The sequence below is a fragment of the Balaenoptera borealis genome, assembly GCF_965194805.1.
Source record: "Balaenoptera borealis genome assembly, chromosome: 13".
NCBI lineage: Eukaryota > Metazoa > Chordata > Mammalia > Artiodactyla > Balaenopteridae > Balaenoptera > Balaenoptera borealis.
The window spans coordinates 8,853,475-8,876,506 of NC_138870.1; the positions used below are offsets into that span (position 1 = coordinate 8,853,475).

Below are 23,032 nucleotides of genomic sequence, written 5' to 3' on the forward strand. Positions count from 1 at the left end.
CATACGTATCAGAGAGAGAGAAATTACAGTTTTCAGTAATTTGTCTGAATGTGTTTTTTTTTTACACATGTGAACTTGAAATATAGTTTGACTGAATATAATTAGATTGGTATCACATTTCCTCTGAATTTGAGTGGCACTTTCTGTCAGATGACATACTGTTATTAAAAAATACAATATCTTTCCAATTTCTGATCCTATTCCTGGATTTATATGTATGTTGAAGGTACGTATCTATTTGCAGATAGATAGACAGATATCTCCAAATATTTTCTGCTCAGGGAAACATTGGGTGTATTTCTATTAGTAGATTAATTTTCATGAAATGTTATATAAAGTTTTTAAAATTTTAACAAGTTTATGGTAAAGATATTTACATAAATACAGTAACCTCCATTTACATTAAATCTGTAAATATATTCTGGTAATTGTATCAGCTAAAAGCTAACATTTATTTAGATGATTTTGTGTTTCAGACATTAGCTCATTTAAACCTCATAGCATTGCAACAAATATAAAAGCTAGGTGATTTTATTATCCCTATTTATTGACGAGAAAGCAAAGTAACTTACCTAACATCACACAGAAGGATAGGAGCTGAGCAGAAATTTGAAACATTATTTGACACCAGTGCATGTGAACTCAATGGCTAAACTCACGGGCTTCTCCTAGAACTGGAAGCTGAGATTTTAGTGAGTTAGACACCCATTTACTAACATTTAATATGTGAAACAAAAAATTATCCAACAGAGCATGCACGAGGTTCTATTGCAGCCTGGAAGTGAGTCCGAGAGAAAGTGAAACTTGCAATGAGATGTGAACATTGAAGAAAAAAGAGCACTTAGTTTTATTAAGAAATAAACCTGATGAATAAGTGGACTAACCACATGGAAATGTGCCATAAAGAAGTGCTTTCAGGATATGCAACAATTTGTGTTAGGCTGGTTTCCCTTGTCATTCCAAGCTTTCAAAAAGTTTCCAAAAGATAGAATCGTACCGTTTGTAGTCTTTTATGTCTAGCTTCTCCCCTCATCAGATTTTCGATACTTATTTGTGCTGTCGCAGGTGTGATGAGTTCAGAGCTCCATGGTGCAGCCGCACCACGATTTATCTGTTTTACAGTGGATAGACATCTCCGTTGTTTCCAGTTCGGGGCTGTGATGAATAAAACTGCTATGAAGTTTTTGCACCTTTCTTTGGACGCATATCACATTTATTTTTGTTAGCAGATAAGTGGAATTTCTGGATGAGGCATCTATATGTTCAATTTTAGTAGAGACTGCCAAACCAAGGAAGTAGTCATCAATTTACACTCCCTCCAGAAGTTTTCTTTTCCAACTGATGTAAATTCTCACTGGCATTTAGTATTCTCAGTTTTTGTTTTTGTTCATTTCTTTTTATAAAAAAAAATTGATGTTGTAGTAGGTGTGCAGTCACTCCTTTTAGCTTTGATTTCCATTCCTCTGATGACAAACTTGAGGGTTTTGAAAAGCTGATGTGCCATTTTGATGTCCTTTTTTATGCAATGCCCTTTCAAGTTTTTTGCCCCTTTAAAAATTAGTGCTGTCTGTCATTTTCTTATTGATTTCTCAGTTTTTTTAAGGTATAAATCCCACAGTCTTTGCTAAGGGAACCTGGGTGGCTATTGAGACACAGCTTCAGCACTCAGGCACACAGTTAAAATTTTTCGTTAGCCTTCACTTCCTATTGCTACAGTCTCAAGGTCAGTCAGAGGTGAGACCTTTGGGCCTTTTCAAATCATTCCTGGACATGCACACGTTACATGTGTATGACATTCCAGATTCCCAGGAATAGGTTCAAAGCCCACTTTTCAAAATCCACATGCAACAACACAAATAAGTATCAAAAATCTACTGATGAGCAAAGTGTTTCCTTTTAAATGTTGGTCAGCTTTTTGTCTCCACTGTTACTATTGCTGCTTTAGAAAGTGAAGCAATAGTCACTGATGTTTTTGACAAAACTTATAGGAATTAGGGAAAGAGTAGATGGTTTTAAAAGCATCTCATCTGAAGATGAACAGGCAAGCTTTAGCAACAGGGTGGAAGCTGAAGGAAAAAAAATGTCATGTCGGTAGGGGGCGCTGTGTGACTGCGGTTGCCATAAACAGTAACAGCAATGAAATCTGATATATTCAATTTTAAATATTCTATATTTTTATGTGCCTAAATAAGCCATATTTTCTCAGTGTCGAATTGTCTGGGTATGAGTCCTAGATCTGAAATGTAAAGGCTTTGGGCAAAATACTTCGTTTCCTTATGACTTGGTTTCCTTGCATATAAAATGAGATCTCAATTAACACCTAAATCCTAGGGTTGTTGTGAAGATTAAGTAAATTGATCATATATAAAGTATTTAGTCCCTGACATATAGAAGCACCGAATAATGTTGGTTATAACCATAGCTATATTTTTATTATGTTTATTGGAACAATATCATCATTCGATGCAAACTTGTGTTACTTTTATATTTTTGGCGCTTTGGATAACACAGGGAGCAAATGTCCTCAAACTTAGCAAAGCAGTGTGAGTTGAAGACTGCACCACATGGAATCAGGTATAATTCAGCAAAATGTAACTAATGGAAAGCCTGGAACAACAGTTAAGAGTGAGAGATATTAAGCAACAAACAAGTTTTTAAGCACTCCCCAAGAACTTTGGTAATTATTCAGAAGAGATTTCTTAAAGGCAGCAGGAGAGTTCAAGTAGTCTTATTTGGTTATTCATAAAACGCATGGATAATCATTCACTAGGTGATACCAACCCTGTCCCCACTGAGAGCAACCTGTAAAGTAGGTAAAATATTTTAAACCATATTAAAGGTATCAGTGAGATAGAAAGTAGTGAAGAATAACATAATGCAAGTCCAAGAGAAAGTTGAAACCTGAAAAGAAGAGCTGCTTTTCCTATAGAAGATTTTCAAAGACAGACAAAGAAGCCGAGTTCCTGAACAGGGCTTTGGGGTCTTAGAAGCAAGGGTAACTCTGTCTTCAAGCAGGGGTAAGGGACTGAAAAATCAGTATATCTCGCTGGGTTGGTTCACCAAAATCTATACCCAAGGACAAGATTTTCCAACCTTGGAACTATTGACAATTTGAGTCAGATTATTCTTTGCTGTTGGGGGGTGTCCTGTGCGTTGTATGACGTTTAGAAGCATCCCTTCATCCCTTACTTCTACCTTCTAGATGCCAGTAGCAAGCTTCCCTCCACCTTTACTCCATACCATGTTGAAGAACCAAAAATATCTCTAGACATTGCTAAATATCCTTTGAGGGACAAAATCCTCCCAGGTTGAAAAACACCACCCTAGGAGTAAGGTTGATTTGAGAGTAGACTGGTCTTTGAAGGAGGAGGAGCTCAACTTCAAATTCCTTCAGTCTCTAAAGAGTTAAAGGAAGTGATCCCAGATTGTTAGTGACCGCGATGATTTGCTGGAAGCAAATTTAACTTCTGCAAGATATCAAAGAAAAATTGTACTGAATAAGTTGAACAGGAGAGGAAGACTTTATTCAAGACTATTGCAATAAGTGAAGAAATTGAGGTCAATTCTGTTGAAACAAACGGCAAGAAGATTTTCAAGTGCTGGGGTCAGAAGGTGCTGAATGATGTTAGGGGAGCTGGTCAATGTGCTTAGGCCATTTGTATTTGCTAATTGGTGCTCATTTGCTCATTGGTATTTTGCTCTTAGTTTAGGTCACTACCCTCCTGCAGAGACTGGAAGGTAGGGGTGCTCTCTCCTTGGTGATTACATTTCGAAGGGATGGCTCACAAGTCCTTGAGAAAAACATTTCTGGGCCGTCAAACTGGCAAGAGGCCAGAAGAAGATTTACATCTCAAAGGGACAGGGAAAGAATTTTCAATTACAAGTTTTTTCAAGTAAATGCTCTAAGAAAAGGGAGGTCAGGAGCCTGTAGTCAGGAAGAAACCTAAGATTTAGTTACAGTGAGAGGAACATTAAGTCCAACTTGGTCAAATAATATAACCTTATTTCAGTTCTCAGACAGTTATTACCATGTTTCACAAACAAGATCTAGCCCTCAACAACAACGACAAAAAAATGGGTATTTGAGTAAATAAGGCAACATGAAAAATAACACATAGAAATAATAGACAGCTGTTAAAGACCTTCAAGGGCTCCCAAAAGTGCAAAGTGAGACACAGACTTTGACATAAGAACGTTCAAATATAATTTAAAGAAAATTAGATTTATATATATATAATTTCTAAAATATACATTTTTTATATTTTAAAACTAAATATAAATATTTTGAAATAATAACTTATTTAAAATGAGCTCAAGGAAATAAAATACATATATTAGAATTTAGGCTGAAACTTGGAAATTATTAAAAAAAGATGAAAATGGAAATTCTAGAACTAAAGACTATAACAATTAAAATTAAGATCTCAGAAGAAATAGAAGAGATTTTTCTTAATATGATAATATGTATCCCCACCACCACCAAAAAAAAAAAAAAAGAAAAAAGAACAAAACAAGCAAAGAAAACTACAGTAAACATTATGTTAAAGGTAAAATGTTGAAAACTTTCCCTCTGAGATCGAGAACCAGACAAAATGTTCATGATCATCACGTCTATTTAACATCATTACTGGTGGCCTTAGCAAATACAAAGTTATAAAGATTTGAAAGGAAAAATCATAGCACATATCAGCCGTAGATACAATTCTGCTTATAGAAAATCCAAGGGAATCTACTGATAAATTATTAAAATTAATAAGTGAGTTGAGAAGGCCCCTGGAAGCAAAATCAATATAAAAAATCAATTGTATTTTTATTCAGCAGAAACTAGCTGAAAATGAAAATTTAAAAATACTTTGTATTAGTTTTCTCTTGGTGTCATAACAAATTACTACAAATCCGTCATCTTAAAACAGCACATATTTCTTATCTTGCTGTTTCTGTAGCTCAGAAGTTCAGGCTCAGTGTGACTCGGTTAGTTCTCTGCTTAGGGTCTATGAGGGCAAAAATCAAGGTTTCAGCAGGGCCTCCTTTCCTTGTGGAGGACCTCGGAAAGAATCACTTCTAAGCTTGTGCAAGTCGTTGGAAATGCCAGTTTCTCTGGCTGAAGTGTCTGAGTCCTCACTTACTGGCTGTCAGTCTCTCTCATCTTCTTAAGGCTAACAGCCTTCTTTATCCTGCTGCCTGCTCCATCTTCAAGCCAGCAAAAATGCTTCTAATTTCTTTGACCTCTTTTTCGGTAACTCTAGCTAGAGAAATTTCTCTGATTTTAAAGGCTCATATATAGGCAAACCTCAGAGATATTGCAGGTCCTTATTCCGGTGGCCTCGGCCTGCAGCGGCTTGAAGCAGGGTTTCTGTTCCCAGCCAGAGATTGAAGTCAGTCCTCGGCAGTGAGAGTGCTGAAACCCTAGCCACAAGACCACCAGGGACCAGTGGCCAATGCCAAGGCCCTGTACTGTCTGCTGTGTAGAAATGAATTTCCACATAGCGATGCAAAGTAGTGAAACAAGTAAAGTGTTTATTAGGAAGAAAAAGAGTACGTGTGGATAGACACACGGGTGGGCTCAGAGAGAGATTCGTACCCTCGTGGTAGTTTGAATCACTTTTATGGGGCATTTCTTCTGGGTTTCCTTTGGCCAATCATCTTGCTTCACCTGGTTCTGGGTCCGTATTTGGTTTGTCTCAGGGTCCTCCCGTATGTGTGCACACATCTCTTAGCCAAGATGGATTCTAGTGAAGAGGCCTTACTAGGAGGTGGCGCCCCCTCCCTTTTTGATCTTCAAGGGGCCTTTCTGCGCATGTGTAGTCAGGAAGGTCTCCTTGACTTTGCGCATGAGGAATATGTGGTCTTTTATCTCTTATCTGGGCAGGGCTCAGCTTCTCCTCGCTCCTGCTCTTTTGGAGTATCTGTCGACAGGGGACGGACTCCGGTTGTTCAGCCTGGGGCCCATCTACCTCCTGCCTCAGTTTGGTTCCAGACCACCACAATAAAGGGAATATCACAATAAAGTGAGTCACAGATTTTTTGTTTCCTAGTGCATATAAAATATATGTTTAGACTATACTGTAGTCTATTAAGTGAGCAATGGAAATGATGTCTAAGAAATCAACAAACATACCTTAATTTAAAAATACTTTATTGCTAAAAAATGCTAACCATCATCTTGTTGCAGCAGGCAGGTAGCTAGATGTGAGCAGAGAAATGGGGCAGGGGGCAGGTGGCAGGAAATCACGCATCTTGTAAACAGCGGGGGTCCATGTGTAGACAAAGAAAAGCAAGAACCTCCAGACTGAAAGGAAGCCACACATTCTGGGTGGTAAGTGTCCTGGAAGCAGACAAAGAAAGGTGAGAAAAGTGGGAATCTCCTGCATCCGAATGTAACCTGTTGCTCATTTGCTCTCATTACAATAGAATTAGCCTTGCAGATAAGAAGTACCCATCATGCACTGACGTCATGACACTTCTGGTCTAAGCTAAAGAAGGACAAAAATCCCTCCTGCCCTCAGGAAGAAGGACCTGGGATGAAAATCAGGGAATAAGACCCCCAAACTCCTCCTTCCGCAGTGAATATTCCGCTCCTTCATTTGTAAGCCCCTCATGACTGGCTTGCCAAAGAGACCCAGGGTAGCAGCTTCTCACCTGTCTGCTCCCTCTCCCAGTGAGAGCGTATTCCTGCGTAAGTAAATAATCACTTTACTTTCTTAACCTCCCTGCTTTGTCTCCGAATTCTTTCATGACAAGGCAAGAATCTTAAATTCACCGGGAACGATCTGAGGCATCAATGAGTCATAATCTTTTTGCAGTAGTAACACCAGAGATCACTGATCCCAGGTCACCATAATATAATGAAATATTTCGAGAATTACCAAAAAGTGATAACAAAGATGCGAAGCAAGAAAATGCTGTTGGAAAAATGGCACCGATAGGTTTGTTTGATGCAGGGTTGCCACAAACCCTCAATTTGTGAAAAATGCAATAAAGCAAGGCACAGTAAAACTTCAAGGTATGTTTTGTAATTAGTTTGGGACTACCTGGAAAATTTAGGAGAATCTATCTGAAAGTTGGTAACATTAATTCCATCTGAATTTCTTTCCATGTAATGTTACATATTCACATTTTCCAAGTCGTGAATCTTTTGGGGCGACTATCTTGTCTATGTGGGGGAGGAAAAATAATTTTCCCTCTACCCTTCTAGGTTCTTGGCTGAGACACCTCCTGTAATAAAAGGCAGATTAATGGGAGAAAAGCAAGCAGAAGTTTAATAACATGCATACCTCCTGTGTATGTGGGAGAGAATCAGGAAAACCAAGTAACTCCTCAAAGTGATCCAAACCATAACCTTAAATAATATTTCCAGGTAAAGACAAAAGAAGATGTTGGGGAGGGAGAGGGCGGCCAGGTATGGAGACCACCAGGAAAAGCACAGTAAACAAGGGTAAGGTTGTTACACAAATTTAAGTTGTTGCCTTCTCCACTAAGATTTTCTAGACATTTAGGGTCCCTTCTCTTCCTGTACAGAAAGGGAGACACTTTTACAAATGGAGATTTCTCTTATAAATGTAAATGTCTCTTACAAAAGGGTAACTTCTATTCAGTTTTCAGAGCTTTACCTGTGAATGCTGTTTTTTATTTATTTTTAAATAATCAGCATAATATGATCCTTAAGCCAAAGAGACATATTTTGAGGTGACAAATCCTGCTCCCCTTCACCTACCAGACACCATTTGCAATGGTAATAGACACATGTAATATATACATGTATATATACATACGTAATATACCTAGGAATAAGTTTAAAGAGATATATAGGAGTTCTATACAAAAATCTATAACATATAGAAAGAAATTAAAGATAGAAATTAAACAAGACTAAAACTAAAGAATTTAATGGAGAATTAAATCATGGCATGGAGTAAAAGACTTAATAAAGATGTCAATTTTTGCCAACTTTGTTTGTCAATTCATTGAATCTCACTTAAAATCTCAATAGGTTTGTTGTGAAAATTGTGAAAACAAGTTTAAAATTTATATGGAAAAACAAAGAATCAAGAATAATCAAGACACCCATAAAGGACAACAGAGTGGGAAAAGTGGCTCCACTAACTATCAAGGTTCATTATAAAGTGATGGTAATTAAGACAATGTGGTTTGGCAGAATAGACAAATACATCAATGAAACAGAATAGAAAACAACCACGCACACAGAAAAACTTGATTTTTGACTAGAGTGGCTCTAGAGCACTGGAGAAAGGACAATGTGTCAAATTATACTGGCACAACTAGATATTCATTTGAGAAAAAGTAGAACTTGACTCATACCTCACACCACACACACACAAAAGTAATTCCAGATGGATTATACATGCAAATGTAAATTAGTCCTGAAACAATAAGGCTTCTAGAAGATAACAGGAAAACACATAACCTCAGGGTAGGAAAACATTTCTTTAAAAAGATAAAAGTACAAAAATAAACAAAAATGCATAAACTGCATTTCCTTACAATCAGAGACTTGTGTTCCTCAAAAGAAACTGTTAACAGAATGACAAGGCAAGTTATAGAGTGGAAGACATTGTAACACATGTAATTGATAAAGGGATCTATTTGTCTCTATCTATCTATCTATCCATCTATCATCTATATCTATCTATCTGTCATCTATATCTATCCATCTAGCATCTATATTGATCCATCTATCATCTATATCTATCTGAAAATCTCCTCAATAATAATGTCAATAATAATGTCAATAATAATAAAGTCAGTAATAATAAGCCTGAAAGAAAAATATTCAAGAGATTTGAAAAGGCACAACACAAAATATAATATGAATAATACACCTGTGAAAAATGTTCAAAGGAAATGCAAAGGTAAAGGAAATGCAAATGGTTTAAACTATTTAATACAATTAGATACATTTATCCACACACTAAAACAGCTAAAAAGTAAAAGACTGTACTACCACATTTTGGCAAGGTGTATGGAGCTACAGGAAATGATATACCATCAACGGGAATGCAAATTGATAAAACTCCTTTGGAAATCTATTTAGAATTATCTATTATAATTGAACATGCCCACACTACATGATGCAGATATATAGTCAACAGAAATTAGTACTTACATATATCTAAAGAAAAAGTACAAGAATATCAATAGTAACATTATTTGAAATAGTCAAACAGGAACAACCCAAATATCTATCAATATGCCCTATTCACACAAGAAAACACTATATAGTCAAGAAAAGTAACTAACTACAGCTACACATATGAAAGTCACCCACATAATGTTGACCTGGAGTTTGAATTTAAGATATTATGTTGAAGGAAACTAGACACAGAGGAATGCATACAACATGATTCCACTCACAGAGGGTTCAAGAGCAAACCTCAAATGTCAATTTTAGAGATCAGGAAAATAAGAATCTCTGTATTTGTGGGGGAGATGAAAATGATAGAGATTGAGAAAGGACAGGAGGGTATCTTCTTTGGTGCTAGCAACTTTCTGCTTCTTCTTTGGGTAGAGGTTTCATAGATGTTTGCTTTGTAAAAATGACCCTACATTTATATTTTGTGCATTCTGTATATGTTGGTGGCAATTTTACATATATATATATATAACACACATATATATGTATATATATATGTATATGAAGTATTTTATTCTTTTTGGTGCTATTGTAAATGGGATTGTTTCCTTAATTTCCTTTTTGGATAGTTTGTTGTTGGTGTATAGAAATATAACTGATTTTTGTATGTTGATTTTGTATTCTGAAACTTTACTGAATTCATTGAGGTTAGATTTCATGTGTGTTCTTTTTTTACATGTTGTGTTCTTGAAACACAACACAAACAAATAAAAAAACCTCCCAAAACCCAAGGAAATTTTGGAGGTGACGGGTATGCTTACTATCCGGATTGTGGTGACGGTAACACGAGTGTATACGTGTGACCAAACCCACCGAATTGTATACATTAATTAGGTGCAGTTTTTTTTGTATAAAAATTATACCTTAGTAAAGCTGGAAAACAAACCAAAGCAGAACAAAAATACATGTTAGGAATTACTATCTGTGGTGCAAATCATTTGCTTGGTCTGTGTGTTGGGCAAAAACTAGATGCAATGTCTCTATAATGAAACACAGAAACCTGATTATATTACTCATAAACTTTAAACTGTGTTTTAATAGAAAAAAAAAAAAGGAGCTACAATTGTCCCCAGGTTAAATATATCTTCTAGACCAAGAAACAACAAAACAGACAAAACCAGACCAAACCAAAACTGCAGTGATTTTATCCAGCCACTAGATGACACTGCAGCTTTTACATGGCCACACCGTGTTTGGGGAACAAGACAATTCAGCATAGGGGAGATTCTGGAAGCAAACTTACCTTTAATATTTGTAATTGTGTTACAGAGCAAGAGCTTGTGTGCCAATGGCAGGCAAAGAAAGCCAAACTCTGACCGGGGGTGTTTGCAGCAAAGTAAAGGTTTATTTGCAGGGCACCAAGTAAAGAGAACAGGCAGCTAATGCTCAAAAAGACCCGAAGTTCTTTACGCTTTCAGGCAAGGGTTTTTGAAAACAGTGTTAGGGGAGAGGGTTTGGGATGTGTGGTCAGCTCATGGACCTTCTGATTGCTTGGTGGTGAGGTAACAGGGTAATGTTTCTGGAATCTCAACCTTATGGTTCCAACCAGTCTGGGGTCTATGTGCTTGTGGTCAGCATGTGGTCACCATCCTCTACCTGGGTGGAGGTCTTAGTTTCTGCAGAACAACTCAAAGACATGCATCAGATTATCTATATCCCTTCAGGAGGAACTAGGGGTCCTGTGACTCTATTGTCCTAATCGTTAACTGCTTGAGTCTGCTCTTTGGAACTTGGGGAAGGCCTTGGAGACTAAAGCCATTTTTTCTACAAACAACAAATGGGGGACATGGAGGGAATTTTGTACCTGGGAGGACCCCACAGGATCCTGCTTGCTTTCAGTGCCCCCTTTTCTCTGGTACTCCTCAATCCTGAGGGGAGTAGGGGCAATGAAAAGAACAGGAACAAAGTTTTGGATAGAGAGGTTAATCATAAACTCAGCAGGGGAACTCTGTTTTAATTGGTCACCAGAAAGTAGAGTTGTAGTTTAAATAATGAAATTATTTCCTTAATGCTACAATATTTAGGCTTATTTAAAATAAAGGGTTTTTTAAACTTAGGAGTAAAATAGCTATTCATTATCAAATATTTTGAAACTATAGAGAAACATGGAGATGAAAATAAATATTATCCATACTCCTACTACACAGGGGAAAACCATTGTGCTTACCTTTATAGTTTTTCTGTCAGCATAGAGAAACATGAAACATAAATATTCAATATTTAACAGGATGAAATCTTATTGGATATATTAAGTATTTTAACTGACTTAGCAATAATACTTTGTATATTTTCTCATATCCATAAACATTCTTCTTAGTTATTATTTTTCAAAGGTAGCATATTATTTCATAGTGCAGTAAATTAATTTAATTCTCAGTTTTGGACCATTAAGTGGCTTCTGATTTATCACTACTAAAAATGGCCCTTTGATAAACATATTTGTGGTTATGTCTTGAACAGCCAAGATTATTTCTTTAAAGTTCCACCCCCCCAAAAAAAATGTTCACATCAAAGGAAAGACATAAATATTTTTAAGGCTTTTTATAAGTATTTTCAACTGTTTTCCAAAGGTTGAACTAAACCAATTTATATGATCACTAACAGTCTTTTTGGTCATCTATTTTCCAATATTTTCTCTAGAAATTTTATTAGCATTTTAATCTCATTTATGATAGATTTTCATGTGTGAAAATCTAGTCGAAATTTTGAAAATTGAAAACAAGCTTAGAAAGATCATGTCTCTATTAGTATTATAAAAACTTTGAATCAATTGAATACTGACTATAGGATCTGACATTTCAATGGCTTTTATCCTTTTAAAAATACTTTTAAACTTATTGAATCCCTATAATCATCTGAGATAAGCAGGTAAACTATTATTCCCCTTTCCAGAGGAAGAAATTGAAATTATGTTGGAAAAACCAAATAAAACACAGAAAAGCGATAGTTAAAAGTTTGAATACAGGACCAAATAAAGTAGGATATCTGTGATATATTTCCACAGCATCCTGCATATTCTCTGCTATAAGGCTCCATCACCACCATAATATAACCCTTTACTTTACTGTTTGTTTTACAAATAGACCATAAATTCCCCAAGACTAGTTTTCATGCCAAATTTGCTTAGTGTTTTAACTTTACTGTCCACCACAGTGTTGCTTAATAATCACTCACTGAATAATTAAAAAAAAAAAAAAACCCTCAAAAAATGCTACGTAGAAATAGACACATCATGTAGAAATGCTGCTTTTTGCTAATACTTACTTTGAGGGCATGGCGTTCCCATTTATAATGATCACCACTAAAATTTAATACATCTTTGGGGTTCACTGTGAGCCACATGCTCTTCTAAGTCTATTTTCATGTATTAACTAGCTTAATTTCTAGCTAATTTTAATGAAATTTCTACCTAATTCTAACTAAAACAGCTGGTCAACTAGAGAGAGGCAGAAATGAAACTTGGACAGTATTTCTCTTTCACTCCAGCTCTCAACATCTACACTTTCCCGTACACATTTCATAGTGCATGGATCCAAGACATTGCTTTCTAACATGACCCAGGAGTAGATTGTTGTTATTAATGATAGGATATCAGAGTTTGGAGCCTGTAGGAACTGAAGGACACTGAGATTAAGAAACTCTATATTATTTATCGCTAAGCAGTGTCTGGAATCCAGATTTCTTTTCAATATGCCATACTAGTGACAACAGTTTAAAGATACTACATATAGCATACATTTCCAACTTTCAGAGAAGGAGAATATTGTGAAATACATTCATAAAACAATTTTGAAGGTAGTATTATTTTTCCTGATTGAAATATCTCATGAAGATTATGTAGTGCCTTATTTCTATTGAATGAATTATTTTATGTAAATAGCTACAAATATAGCATTTCAGAAATGAACAAGATGGACTGGAGGATATGGGGAGGGGGTGGGGTGAGATGTGACAGGGTAAGAGAGTGTCATGGACATATATACACTACCAAATGTAAAATAGATAACTAGTGGGAAGCAGCCGCATAGCACAGGGAGATCAGCTCGGTGCTTTGTGACCACCTAGAGGGGTGGGATGGGGAGGGTGGGAGGGAGGGAGATGCAAGAGGGAAGAGAAATGGGAACATATTGTATATGTATAACTGATTCACTTTGGTATAAAGCAGAAGCTAACACACCATTGTAAGGCAATTATACTTCAATAAAGATGTTTTAAAAAAAAAAAAAAAGAAATGAACAAGATGCTTTCAGAACATCAGTTATGAGGATGAATTATCCTCTCTTTTGGAGAGAGGACGAGCTTATAAATAAATCCTTTCAAAGTGACTTTAGACGTCTCCAAATTTCTCTGTGCCTCTTCAGGGTGATAAACAATAAAAGAAAGAAAGTGATAGAGTCAAATATTTTTAAATGACATAAATTCCTCTAAAGTCAATTAGAATATTTACTGACCTTTGGCTGTTTACAGAAAAGTAGATACAGCCCTTTGAAAACACACATGGAAACAACTTACAAATTACAAACCATGTTATAAATCTAAGGTTTTACAATAGAAATGTCTTTGAAAAAATGTTACAGTATTCTGTTTCTTCCTTTCTAGCATGAGATATGTTTTAATATATTTTGAAGGAATGACCACTTTTTAGAAACCATTTTGTTTATTCTACTTTTATTTTAACATACATAAAAGCAGGTTATAATTGCACTGGATACAAAAGACAAACAAACACACATATTGCACTTAGAAAATACTTCACATGAAGTATTGCACATGATAGAATAGATCAGGAAAGGAGAATAGATCAGGAAAGGCACAAGGTTATAATCAGATAAGACTAGTATTATTCCAGATTTGAACAATACAGACTTTTTCCTGATAGAGATTTGCCACGTCACATATTGCACATTTTCCAACACTTTTATCTGTTTTACAAATATTCCTCATATTCTTTGTTTTTGTCCTTATCTCTGTAAAACACTGTGTATAAGGCAATAAATTATGTACCATTGAAAAAGACAAGTCTATGCTGAAGAAGTGAAAAAAAAAATACGATCACCCCATTCTTTGGGGGGCAAATGACAAAGTAACTTGACAAACTTCTTTAAAAAGAGAGAAACATTACAAAGCTTCATTTCATAAGCATTTGCCCATTTATATATGTCCTCTGAGTTCAAAAAAAATGCATTTAGACTAAATATCTCTGTTGCCAGTTAAAATTTCCTTTGTTTACATTCAGTTTTTAATACTACTATCTAATTCCTTCATACAGTGCAAATGCGTGAAGGGCACACATCGTTCACAGTCATTCAACAATAAATAATAACTCTAAACTTAGTTACCTTATTATTTCTGAATTAAAAAATTATAAAGTGCATTCAAAAGCTTTGAAGTCATTTTTCTCATGCTTGGACAAAATTATCAGTCAACCTGTAACATTTTCAGCTCTTGGAAGTATTCCACGGTGCAGATATTCCTGGAAATTTTCTCCCTTTTTTCCACAGTCTTGTTTGGAAGAAAGTTTCCAAAATAGTAAAAAGTTTTTTTCACAAAGTCTTTATGGGAAACTTCTAACCATAGAGCGCCATTTCATCAACACACATTTCCTTGAGTTCCATGATAGAATAGTATATCAGCAAATATGATTCCTCTTTATTTGGAGGGTTTGCTACATATCCAGTGTAAATTCTTTTCACATTCTGTGCTGCTGACCTCTGTGCTGTTCAGAAATGCACAATAGTTCTCAGATCCTGTAAGGTTGAACCTGTCAACAATAAAGAAACCAGAATTATTTTCAGTTTATCATTTCCGTTCAGTTACAGGAGAATCAACTTTGTGGTGGTGGAGGTGGTGGTTTCTGCTTTTTTGTTTTTTCTTAGTAGGAATGCACGAGGCAAGTGTGCCAGTCAAATGATCACAGAGTAATCTGCAGAGACAGTAGACAAAGATCCAAAAGAATAGTATGTGGAGAGAAGATCCAAAATTAAGAGTAGAGGGCTCCACTTGTTTGGTTGCTGTATCACCACAGGAGTGACTCGTTCATTTCTGAGTTCACAAACCATTCCCAGAAAGTATAAACATTCAACAATCATGTATACTAGCACATACAGTTTTAGAGGGTAACAGTCACTGGTGCCCATTTGTGGGTGTGATACATACCAAGGATTCCTTTTCTAGAGATTTAAACTAATTTTCTGTATCTTTAATTTTCATAAAACTATTTAGGGAGCTAGAAATTCAAGTCTGAGTTTTCAGATGACAAAGATTAACACTAAACTTATACAATGTCCTTCAAACTTTAAAATGTACAGTTAATGGAAATAAAGTCAGCATCTTTAATTCTGGGGCAGGTTTTCTCTCAGATCCATAGAAGCCTCTAATTAGGTATTGAAAATATTGTTCTTTATCCCTGTGGAGATGAGAACTGGGAAAGCAAAAAGGGAATTACTAGCTTGTCAATAAAATATAAATATGAGATTGGAAATGTTGGATTATTTTCCCATCATTATATTTATACCTGGAATATTTCTGAGTCTTATTCCACTCGAATTTGCTGAGATCAAATTACTAGAAGCATTTATCGTATGAATTCCAAGCAGATAAAAAGAAAAAAATGATAATATTAAAGCCCTTCTTTAAAGAAGTCTGTATAGCATACAAAAGAGATTGTTAAAGTTCTGCTTATAAAGAGCTCAACCTTCATATAGAACAGTACTTCTAAAGGAAAAAAGGAAAGTGGTTCCCTTGAACTGCCATCCTGGGGAGGATAAAGAGATATCTTGAAACTCACCAGTTATTAAATTTTTTGCCATTTGACCATTTCCACATCTGGTCGGCTTCATTTTTCAGCCCAATCCAGTGTTCAGTTCTACCCACATGTTGTTTTAAAAAGATCTTGAAGAAAGCACAAAGGAACTGTATGTTAAACCACCCCTCCTGATAAGTATGAATAAATCTTGTTTCTCAAATCTGCAACTCGTAGGCATGATAGCTAAGCTGATTATTTACTAGTTCTACATAGGTTCAGCTCATGTGGATTTCTGGCCTTTGAGGCTAAACAAATCACATTTAAAGACTAAATTGAACTCTCATTTTGACCTCAGACTGATCATGTGGCTTTCTGTGACTAAATTTTCCTGGGTGGGAGACAGATACAATGTCTTCCCTTAGAAGGAAACAAAAGGAAACCACAGATTAGCTATATAAAATAGAATAGCAATATCTTATGGAATTGTTTTTGAATACTATCTTACCATGTCCTCTTCAGAATCAATGACAGCAAGAGTGGCACCATGTTTGGAGCAAAAGTTTTGGGCCAAGGTCCAGTTCCTTGTTTTCTTGGAAATAAGGTAGCATTTCCCCTGGTACACTATCCAATCATCTGAGCATGAAGAAACATGGGTGTTTGGTGACACCGAGGACATATATTGGCCTGGACAGTTGTACTGGCCCACTGTGAACAGGAAAAGGGTTTGTTTTAGTAGCACAAGAAACCAAATACCCACAGTGTGCAAAACTAGTTCAGGGGATGCTGTGCTGTGCTAGGTGATAAATGAAGAGAGGAAAGAAGGTGAATTCTTTTTTTTTTTAAAGAATTCTTTTAAAAAAAAAATTTTATTGAAGTATAGTTGACGTACGATGTTATATTAGTTTCAGGTGTACAACATGGTGATTCAAAATTTTTATAGATTATACTCCATTTAAAATTATAAAAAAGGAAGGTGAATTCTGGAAAGAGTAAGAAGAAGGCAGTTTCTCACTTTATCTGATCTCTCATTGTGCCTAATCATCATTGTACTCGGTATAAGAAATAAGAGGGAGTCACTTTGGTCAGAAAGTGGAGGGTAAATTTAAAAATCTTGAAAATAGTCTTTGGACTAGAAAGGCTAAAATACATTAAAATTCCAAGTAAGGTTTTGCATCTGAATGCAGATGGGGAAGAATTTGAAGATGTAGTATATACAGACCTATATTGGAAGGTAGAGGAGAGAATACTTTGTAGAGGAGCAATTCAGAATACAGGAAAATTTATGGCTGGGGATGTATCATAAAACTGTAAAATTTCATGTTTGTATAAAACACAAATGTATCTTGGTATAGCTGTATGTTTCGAATACCATAACACAACTGACTCTCTGGGAGCTTCTAGATATATTCTATATCTATATATATATTCTGTGGCTTTTGAGATAAGAGACTGACCAATTCCTGATTAATCTATGGCTTAGATATTATTTTTTTCATCAACAATGAATGTGCAGCCCACATTTTTCCAGTTAAACGTCTATATATTTAGACTCTAAATTGGCCCCTTTTATTCCAGATTTAAACATCTGCTCACATGTAATTTTCTCCCACAGTATTGTATAAATCATAAGCACTTTTAATATTTCTAAAGCACTAGAAAACTAAAAAAAAGTATTGCATCAATTATTCAAGGAATGTGGAATCATATTTAGCATTTCCTAGGAAATTGGCCATGTATGAAAAATGAGATTGTCCTAAATTAATCAGAACTTTTGATGAATTCATAAAGTGCAGACCCACCTGATAAAGCAACGAGAGCTATGATTAGAGTGGTGATGAAGACCACGTTCACTACAGCACATGGGATGGGAACTTGAATGGACCCTTCATGATATGCCGCAAAATGAGGCCTGGTGGCATTATCTGAAGAGAGAAAGTAGATGATGAATTCAAGAAGGCTATAGAAGTAAGAAAGAGACATTTGATTTTCTCTTGAGGCATTTAAAATAAAAAAATAGCTATATGTCTCCCCATCTTCTTATATGAAATTTATAAGTTAATTTCCTTCAAGTGTTGAGTGAATTTGGATAGTTTATTTTTGGCTAGAAAGAAAACAATCCAGTCACAATAATGATATCATAAAATATCTCCCCCCAAATATGTACTCAGTAGCTATGAAAATTCTAAATATATCATAATTGTATTGTTTTAATCACAATAAGAACATTTAGTAAATACCTGATTACCCTAGAGGACATATAAAAAGAACATCCTATGTACAATCCCTTAACTTCTCTGTAGTTACTGTTTAAGGGAGATGGTATAAATGTGGGTGATATAATAAAAAATGTTGAATTGATATAAAAATATATACAACTGGAATGACTACAAATTTAAAAAAAGGATGGATGGTACATTTTTGTGAATTTGGTAGATGTGAAGCATTGAAATTTCCATATATTACTGAATGGGAGAATAGAATGGAAAAAAATACTTTGGAAAACTATTTCTTACATAATTAAATATACACTTATCCTATGATCCAGAAATTCTACTCCTATTATTTTCTCAAGAAAAATGAAAATACATCTTCAAAATGTTTTATATAAGAATGTTCAGAGCAACTATATTCTTAACAGCCAAATCCTAGGAATAAACCAAGTATCCATCAACAGGAAAATGGATAAACAAATTATGGTATACCCATACAAGAAATTCTACTCAGAAATTTAAAAAATGGAACAACTGATGCATGCAACAAAATGGATGAATTGCAAAAAAAATGTTGAGCGCAAAAAATCCAGCCACAATTATATACTGTATATATTCATTTATATGACATTCAGGAATAGCTGAACTAAACTTGATGATAGAAATGAGAAAAGTGATTGCTTTTATGTGTTGGAAAATTAATTTGACTGGAAAGGAACACAGGGAAACTTTCTGGGGTGATGGAAAATGTCAAATGTTGATTGGAGTTGTAGGTATATCTCATTAAACTGTATATGTATGATCTGTGCATACACTGTATGTCAATTTTACCTCATTTAAAAATAATAGGTGAGTGAAAAATAAGATGTTTGCTTGAATTTTCCAAGAGAAGTTAAAATAATAGAGGAAATTTAACAGTACTGTAGACTAAATATTGGGTGGAAATCAGTTTTTTCATTTATCCTTTGTATAATGCTAAAACCAAGTAAAAGTTTCATTTCATCAATGAGAAATATTTTTGTGGAAGGATTTAGAATATGAATATGATGTGAATGATGATTCTTAGTTACCAAAAAAAACCCTCCACCACCAACAACAAAGCTAGAAGGATATCTGTTCTAGATTAGAAATAAATAATTGAGAAAGGAGAGAGGGGAATTTTGTGACTCAGAGTTTGAATTTGATTTTTGCTAGGATGAGCTATCAGGAATTTTAAAAATTCGGCCTCACAAGAAATATACAGATTCCTATTATGCTCTCAAAAACTGAAATGTAAAATAACTACTTGAATGATATTAAAACTTACCATGAAAAATAGTCTCAATATGCAAAAATATCCTATTTTTCAGTATGGGTGGCTTTCATAATTAAAAGGATGTCTATACAGACACACCTTGAAATTCACGTATTTTTTTTCCTTAAAGCATTTCTTTAATGTTAAACTAGGCAAAGAGATGCTGCTTTCTTTCACAGTAATTTTGCTATGTAATGGATGTCAGCATCAACTGTTGCTTCTTCTGAGGATTGTTTTTCCCAGCATAGATCTGCATTCAGGTTTTGCAAGAGAAGACTTTACTTCACTCCTATCTGGTTCTATTTCTCTCAGCTTCTTAAAGCAAACCTTCCTTTTTTCACCAGCATGCAACTGTCACCGGAAGTAGCCTTTTGTAGCTAGGGTAGCAAGTTCAGAACTCTCTGTGTAGTTTCACTTCTTACCATGTGAGACTCAATCATGGGGTTCAAACTCAATGCAGGGACAGCTCTGGCTCCTCAGCAAGTACCAACACATCCAAATAACTCATGCATGCCAGAGCCCATTGGCTCATCCAGTGGACTCACTCTATTGGCTTATCCAGTGGGTAAGCTATGGAGATGATTCTCAGACTGTACTTTATATCCATTAGTGAGGGCTATTGTTACTCACAGTTTGACTTATCACCTAGGTAACAAAACACTCCCTTAAAAGCATACTTCCGCTCTGATTACAAGCCCTGCCCATTAATGGAGAAATTGAAAAGAAATCCACTAGTACATATTGAATCACCAAGGGTGGTGCTCAATGATTGTTTATACTAACAAAGCAAGTACAAATAGCAGCGTAGTCTAAACATTCATAAATTAACTATTCAACAGAAAATTGGAATGATCTCAGGAATAGTTAAGAATTACTACAATGGTTCCTTCTTCTTTCAACTATGCTGTTTATTGAGTGGTTTTATTCTTAAATATATTTTTTCTTTTGGGCAGCTCAGCTGAGCCATCAGGTTATGGCTATCTGGTTACCAAAAAATTTGTGTGGCTTGTACTTGCTATCCACACTTGATTTTGTGTCCTTAAGTGAAAGATGGGTTTATCAGAGGTAATGAATGCTTTTCTAAAGCAAACCACTCTAGTAGACCCATACTCAGAAAACAATCCCTTCCTCTAGATGTTTTTAGCTCTGCTGTTCATAACACATTCTTTGGTACTGGTTAGATTTGCTTACAAGTAAACTCTAGTTCCTACATGCTAGTGTTTTGGGCACCTCATTAATTAGAGAGGAAGAGAGAGATAAATGAAACAAATCAAGAAAACCTCACCAAAACAAATTTTTGTAAAACAATGGGAAAATCCTGGTAATAGAAAATAGAAAGGTCTGAGGACAGAATAGACAAATAGAAAAGAAGAAAAAGTACATAGCAAAGATGATCATATTTTGAAGAAAAATAAAAGAAAGGAAGAAAAATATCTGATTCATGTAGAATTTGAAGCCCACGATTAGAAGGGTGAAATAGAAGAGCGAAATGGAGGAAAAGAGTCCCATAAAGAATATAGATGATTTCATTTTCAAGAATTCTTTCATGACTTTCTCCTAATAAATTACCATTGGACACTGTAAATGTTCAGATGTTTATATGGATATTCTCTCAAAAATTAGAAACCTGTGTTCCCAGCAACTGGAAGATGCTGTCTTGAGAACACAAGATAAGGCACACACAGAAAGCACAAAATGGTACAAGGTAAAGGCAATCAAGAATGTAATTGTTTATGTGGAAAACAGAGTTTTCCATAAAGAGAGGCAGTGTTTCCTAGAGGATGGATATGGGAAAATGATGGACAGTTCACTGGGCTAGGGCAGTGAGATTTCTAATTAAATCTGAAAAATTGAGATGATATAAACTAAAACAAAGAAACAAACCTTTAGAGAGCTTCTGAAATTCACCCTTGTGATTTCCTCTCAAGTTTCTATTTTGTCTTCTCATAGAAAAAGAAATATTTACTTCTTCCCCATTTTCTCCTTTATCCCAACTGAAATAGAATGTAACCAAGTTCTTCAAAAGACAAGCTTCATTTCCCCCCTAACTACCATTATATACCATAGATAGATAGGTAGGTAGATAGAAATAAATATAGATATATTGATAGATGCTACCAGTATATAAGGAGTAAGACCTGACTTACTTTGTTGTCTTCTTTTCAGATGCAAGGAGCTGGTCTCTGTTGCAGAACAATCTTCAGAATTCATCTTTATCCTCGTCACGATCCCTTGGTTAATCCCAGGTCAAGCCAGTCTGTAGTGCAAGTCTTTGCTGGAGCTCTTGTTCAGTCTCTGAGTCTCTGAGATATCTCAGCCTTTATATTCAGTTACGTTGTCTCCACCCGCTTCCTCTCACCTCCGGATCGTTCAGCTACTCCTGTCCTCTTTAATTCATGGTCTAGTGGCCCAAACAGTTTACAATGTGGTGTTGTGGTGAGCTACGGGTTTTCCCTGCTGTCTGAAATGTGCTTTCTCACAACTGTAGGTGCAGCCTGAAGAGACAAGCGAGACTTTCCCAGAATCTGAGCTATCCTTTCTTAAATTTGTAGAAAACAAATAATTTAGGAAACAGAATATCTAAGCAAAGAATTAAAAGTTAGGGATTCCTATCTTTGAGATGGAAATAATGTGGGGAGTAATATTTCCCTGGAATCCCATTCATTCATATAATCATATACTTAACAACTATTATTTTATTGAACATCTACTATGAACCTGACACCGTTTGGGGTTAGAGGATTTATTGTTGAATAAGAAAGTTACCATCTCTATTCTCATGGATCTTTCTCCAGTCTGGAAGAGTTTAACTTAGCAAGCTATAAACCGGCTTTCAGAAATGTGTCATTCGATTCTTCCCTGGGGACTAGTTTTTCAAGGTATCATTTAGTAAGTAGCTGGTTTAATGGAGGAAATAGAAACCTTGTGGCTAGAACTTCCTTTCTGTGTTCTAAAGTTGTTTATCTTAAATGATCTGTTTCATTTATCTCCTGTTAATTTTCATGTCATATTTTACTGTCATTTAGACTGCCCTATTTTTCCCCTCAGTAATATCTTATTCTAATTTTCTCCAATCTGCTAGATTATTATTTTCATATATCTCTGACACTTTGGATATTTGAGAATGATTGTTATAAAAATATATTGCCATAGTATCAGTATCATCCAGATAAGTTATTAAGGTCAACACAAAATGAATGCAGAATATCTGTGTCTAGTGATTTAAGGAGGGGATAAAAATATCACTCTGGTTAATAATCTTAGTGCCCTCAAATTTTATCATTAATATGACTTTAGAGTACAGATATTCTGTTTTCAGAATAAAGCCTTTGTGAAAATGTTATGGTTAAGAGGGTAGAAAATTACCATCTACTGTAAGCTAGTCAGACCATCATATTTATTTGTTTACCTAAGACATGAAGAGGTACACGTTGGTCCTAAAACTCTCTATGTTCTTCTTTATTTTTCACTCAGTTCCTAGTATGTTTTCCACATAGCAGCTAGAGGGGTTGTTCTATAATTAAGTAATATCATTTTGGTAAGAAGTTCACTTCTTCACTTCTCCCACTCGACACAGCTTCTTATCAAAATTACCGTACAATCCAAAGACCTTCTTGTGTATTTGAGAAGAC

At 35.3% G+C, this 23,032-nt stretch overlaps 2 protein-coding genes across 4 annotated transcripts in view; both read right to left on the reverse strand.

The window, feature by feature from the left end:
- LOC309608770 (killer cell lectin-like receptor subfamily B member 1B allele A) overlaps positions 1-9,605 on the reverse strand; it is a 32,176-nt gene extending 22,571 nt beyond the window's left edge. For 2 of the 3 annotated variants that reach the window (XM_082349250.1, XM_082349248.1), the window contains exon 1: positions 5,582-9,605. In XM_082349250.1, the coding sequence (XP_082205376.1) occupies positions 5,582-5,710 (129 nt within the window). In that variant the 5' untranslated portion in view covers positions 5,711-9,605. Of the gene's footprint in view, positions 1-997; positions 1,052-5,581 lie in introns of those variants that run through there. The other variant, XM_082349249.1, reaches the window with a different exon arrangement.
- A 3,779-nt stretch (positions 9,606-13,384) lies between these two features.
- Positions 13,385-21,628, reverse strand: LOC309608784 (early activation antigen CD69-like). The gene is made up of 5 exons (XM_082349278.1): positions 21,548-21,628; positions 17,696-17,818; positions 16,402-16,601; positions 15,939-16,042; positions 13,385-14,912 (listed from the first exon to the last, which is right to left on the reverse strand). Exons 1-5 carry the CDS (start codon positions 21,609-21,611, stop codon positions 14,801-14,803), a joined length of 603 nt encoding a protein of 200 aa, XP_082205404.1. The 5' UTR covers positions 21,612-21,628; the 3' UTR covers positions 13,385-14,800.
- Between the last annotated feature and the right edge of the window lie 1,404 nt (positions 21,629-23,032).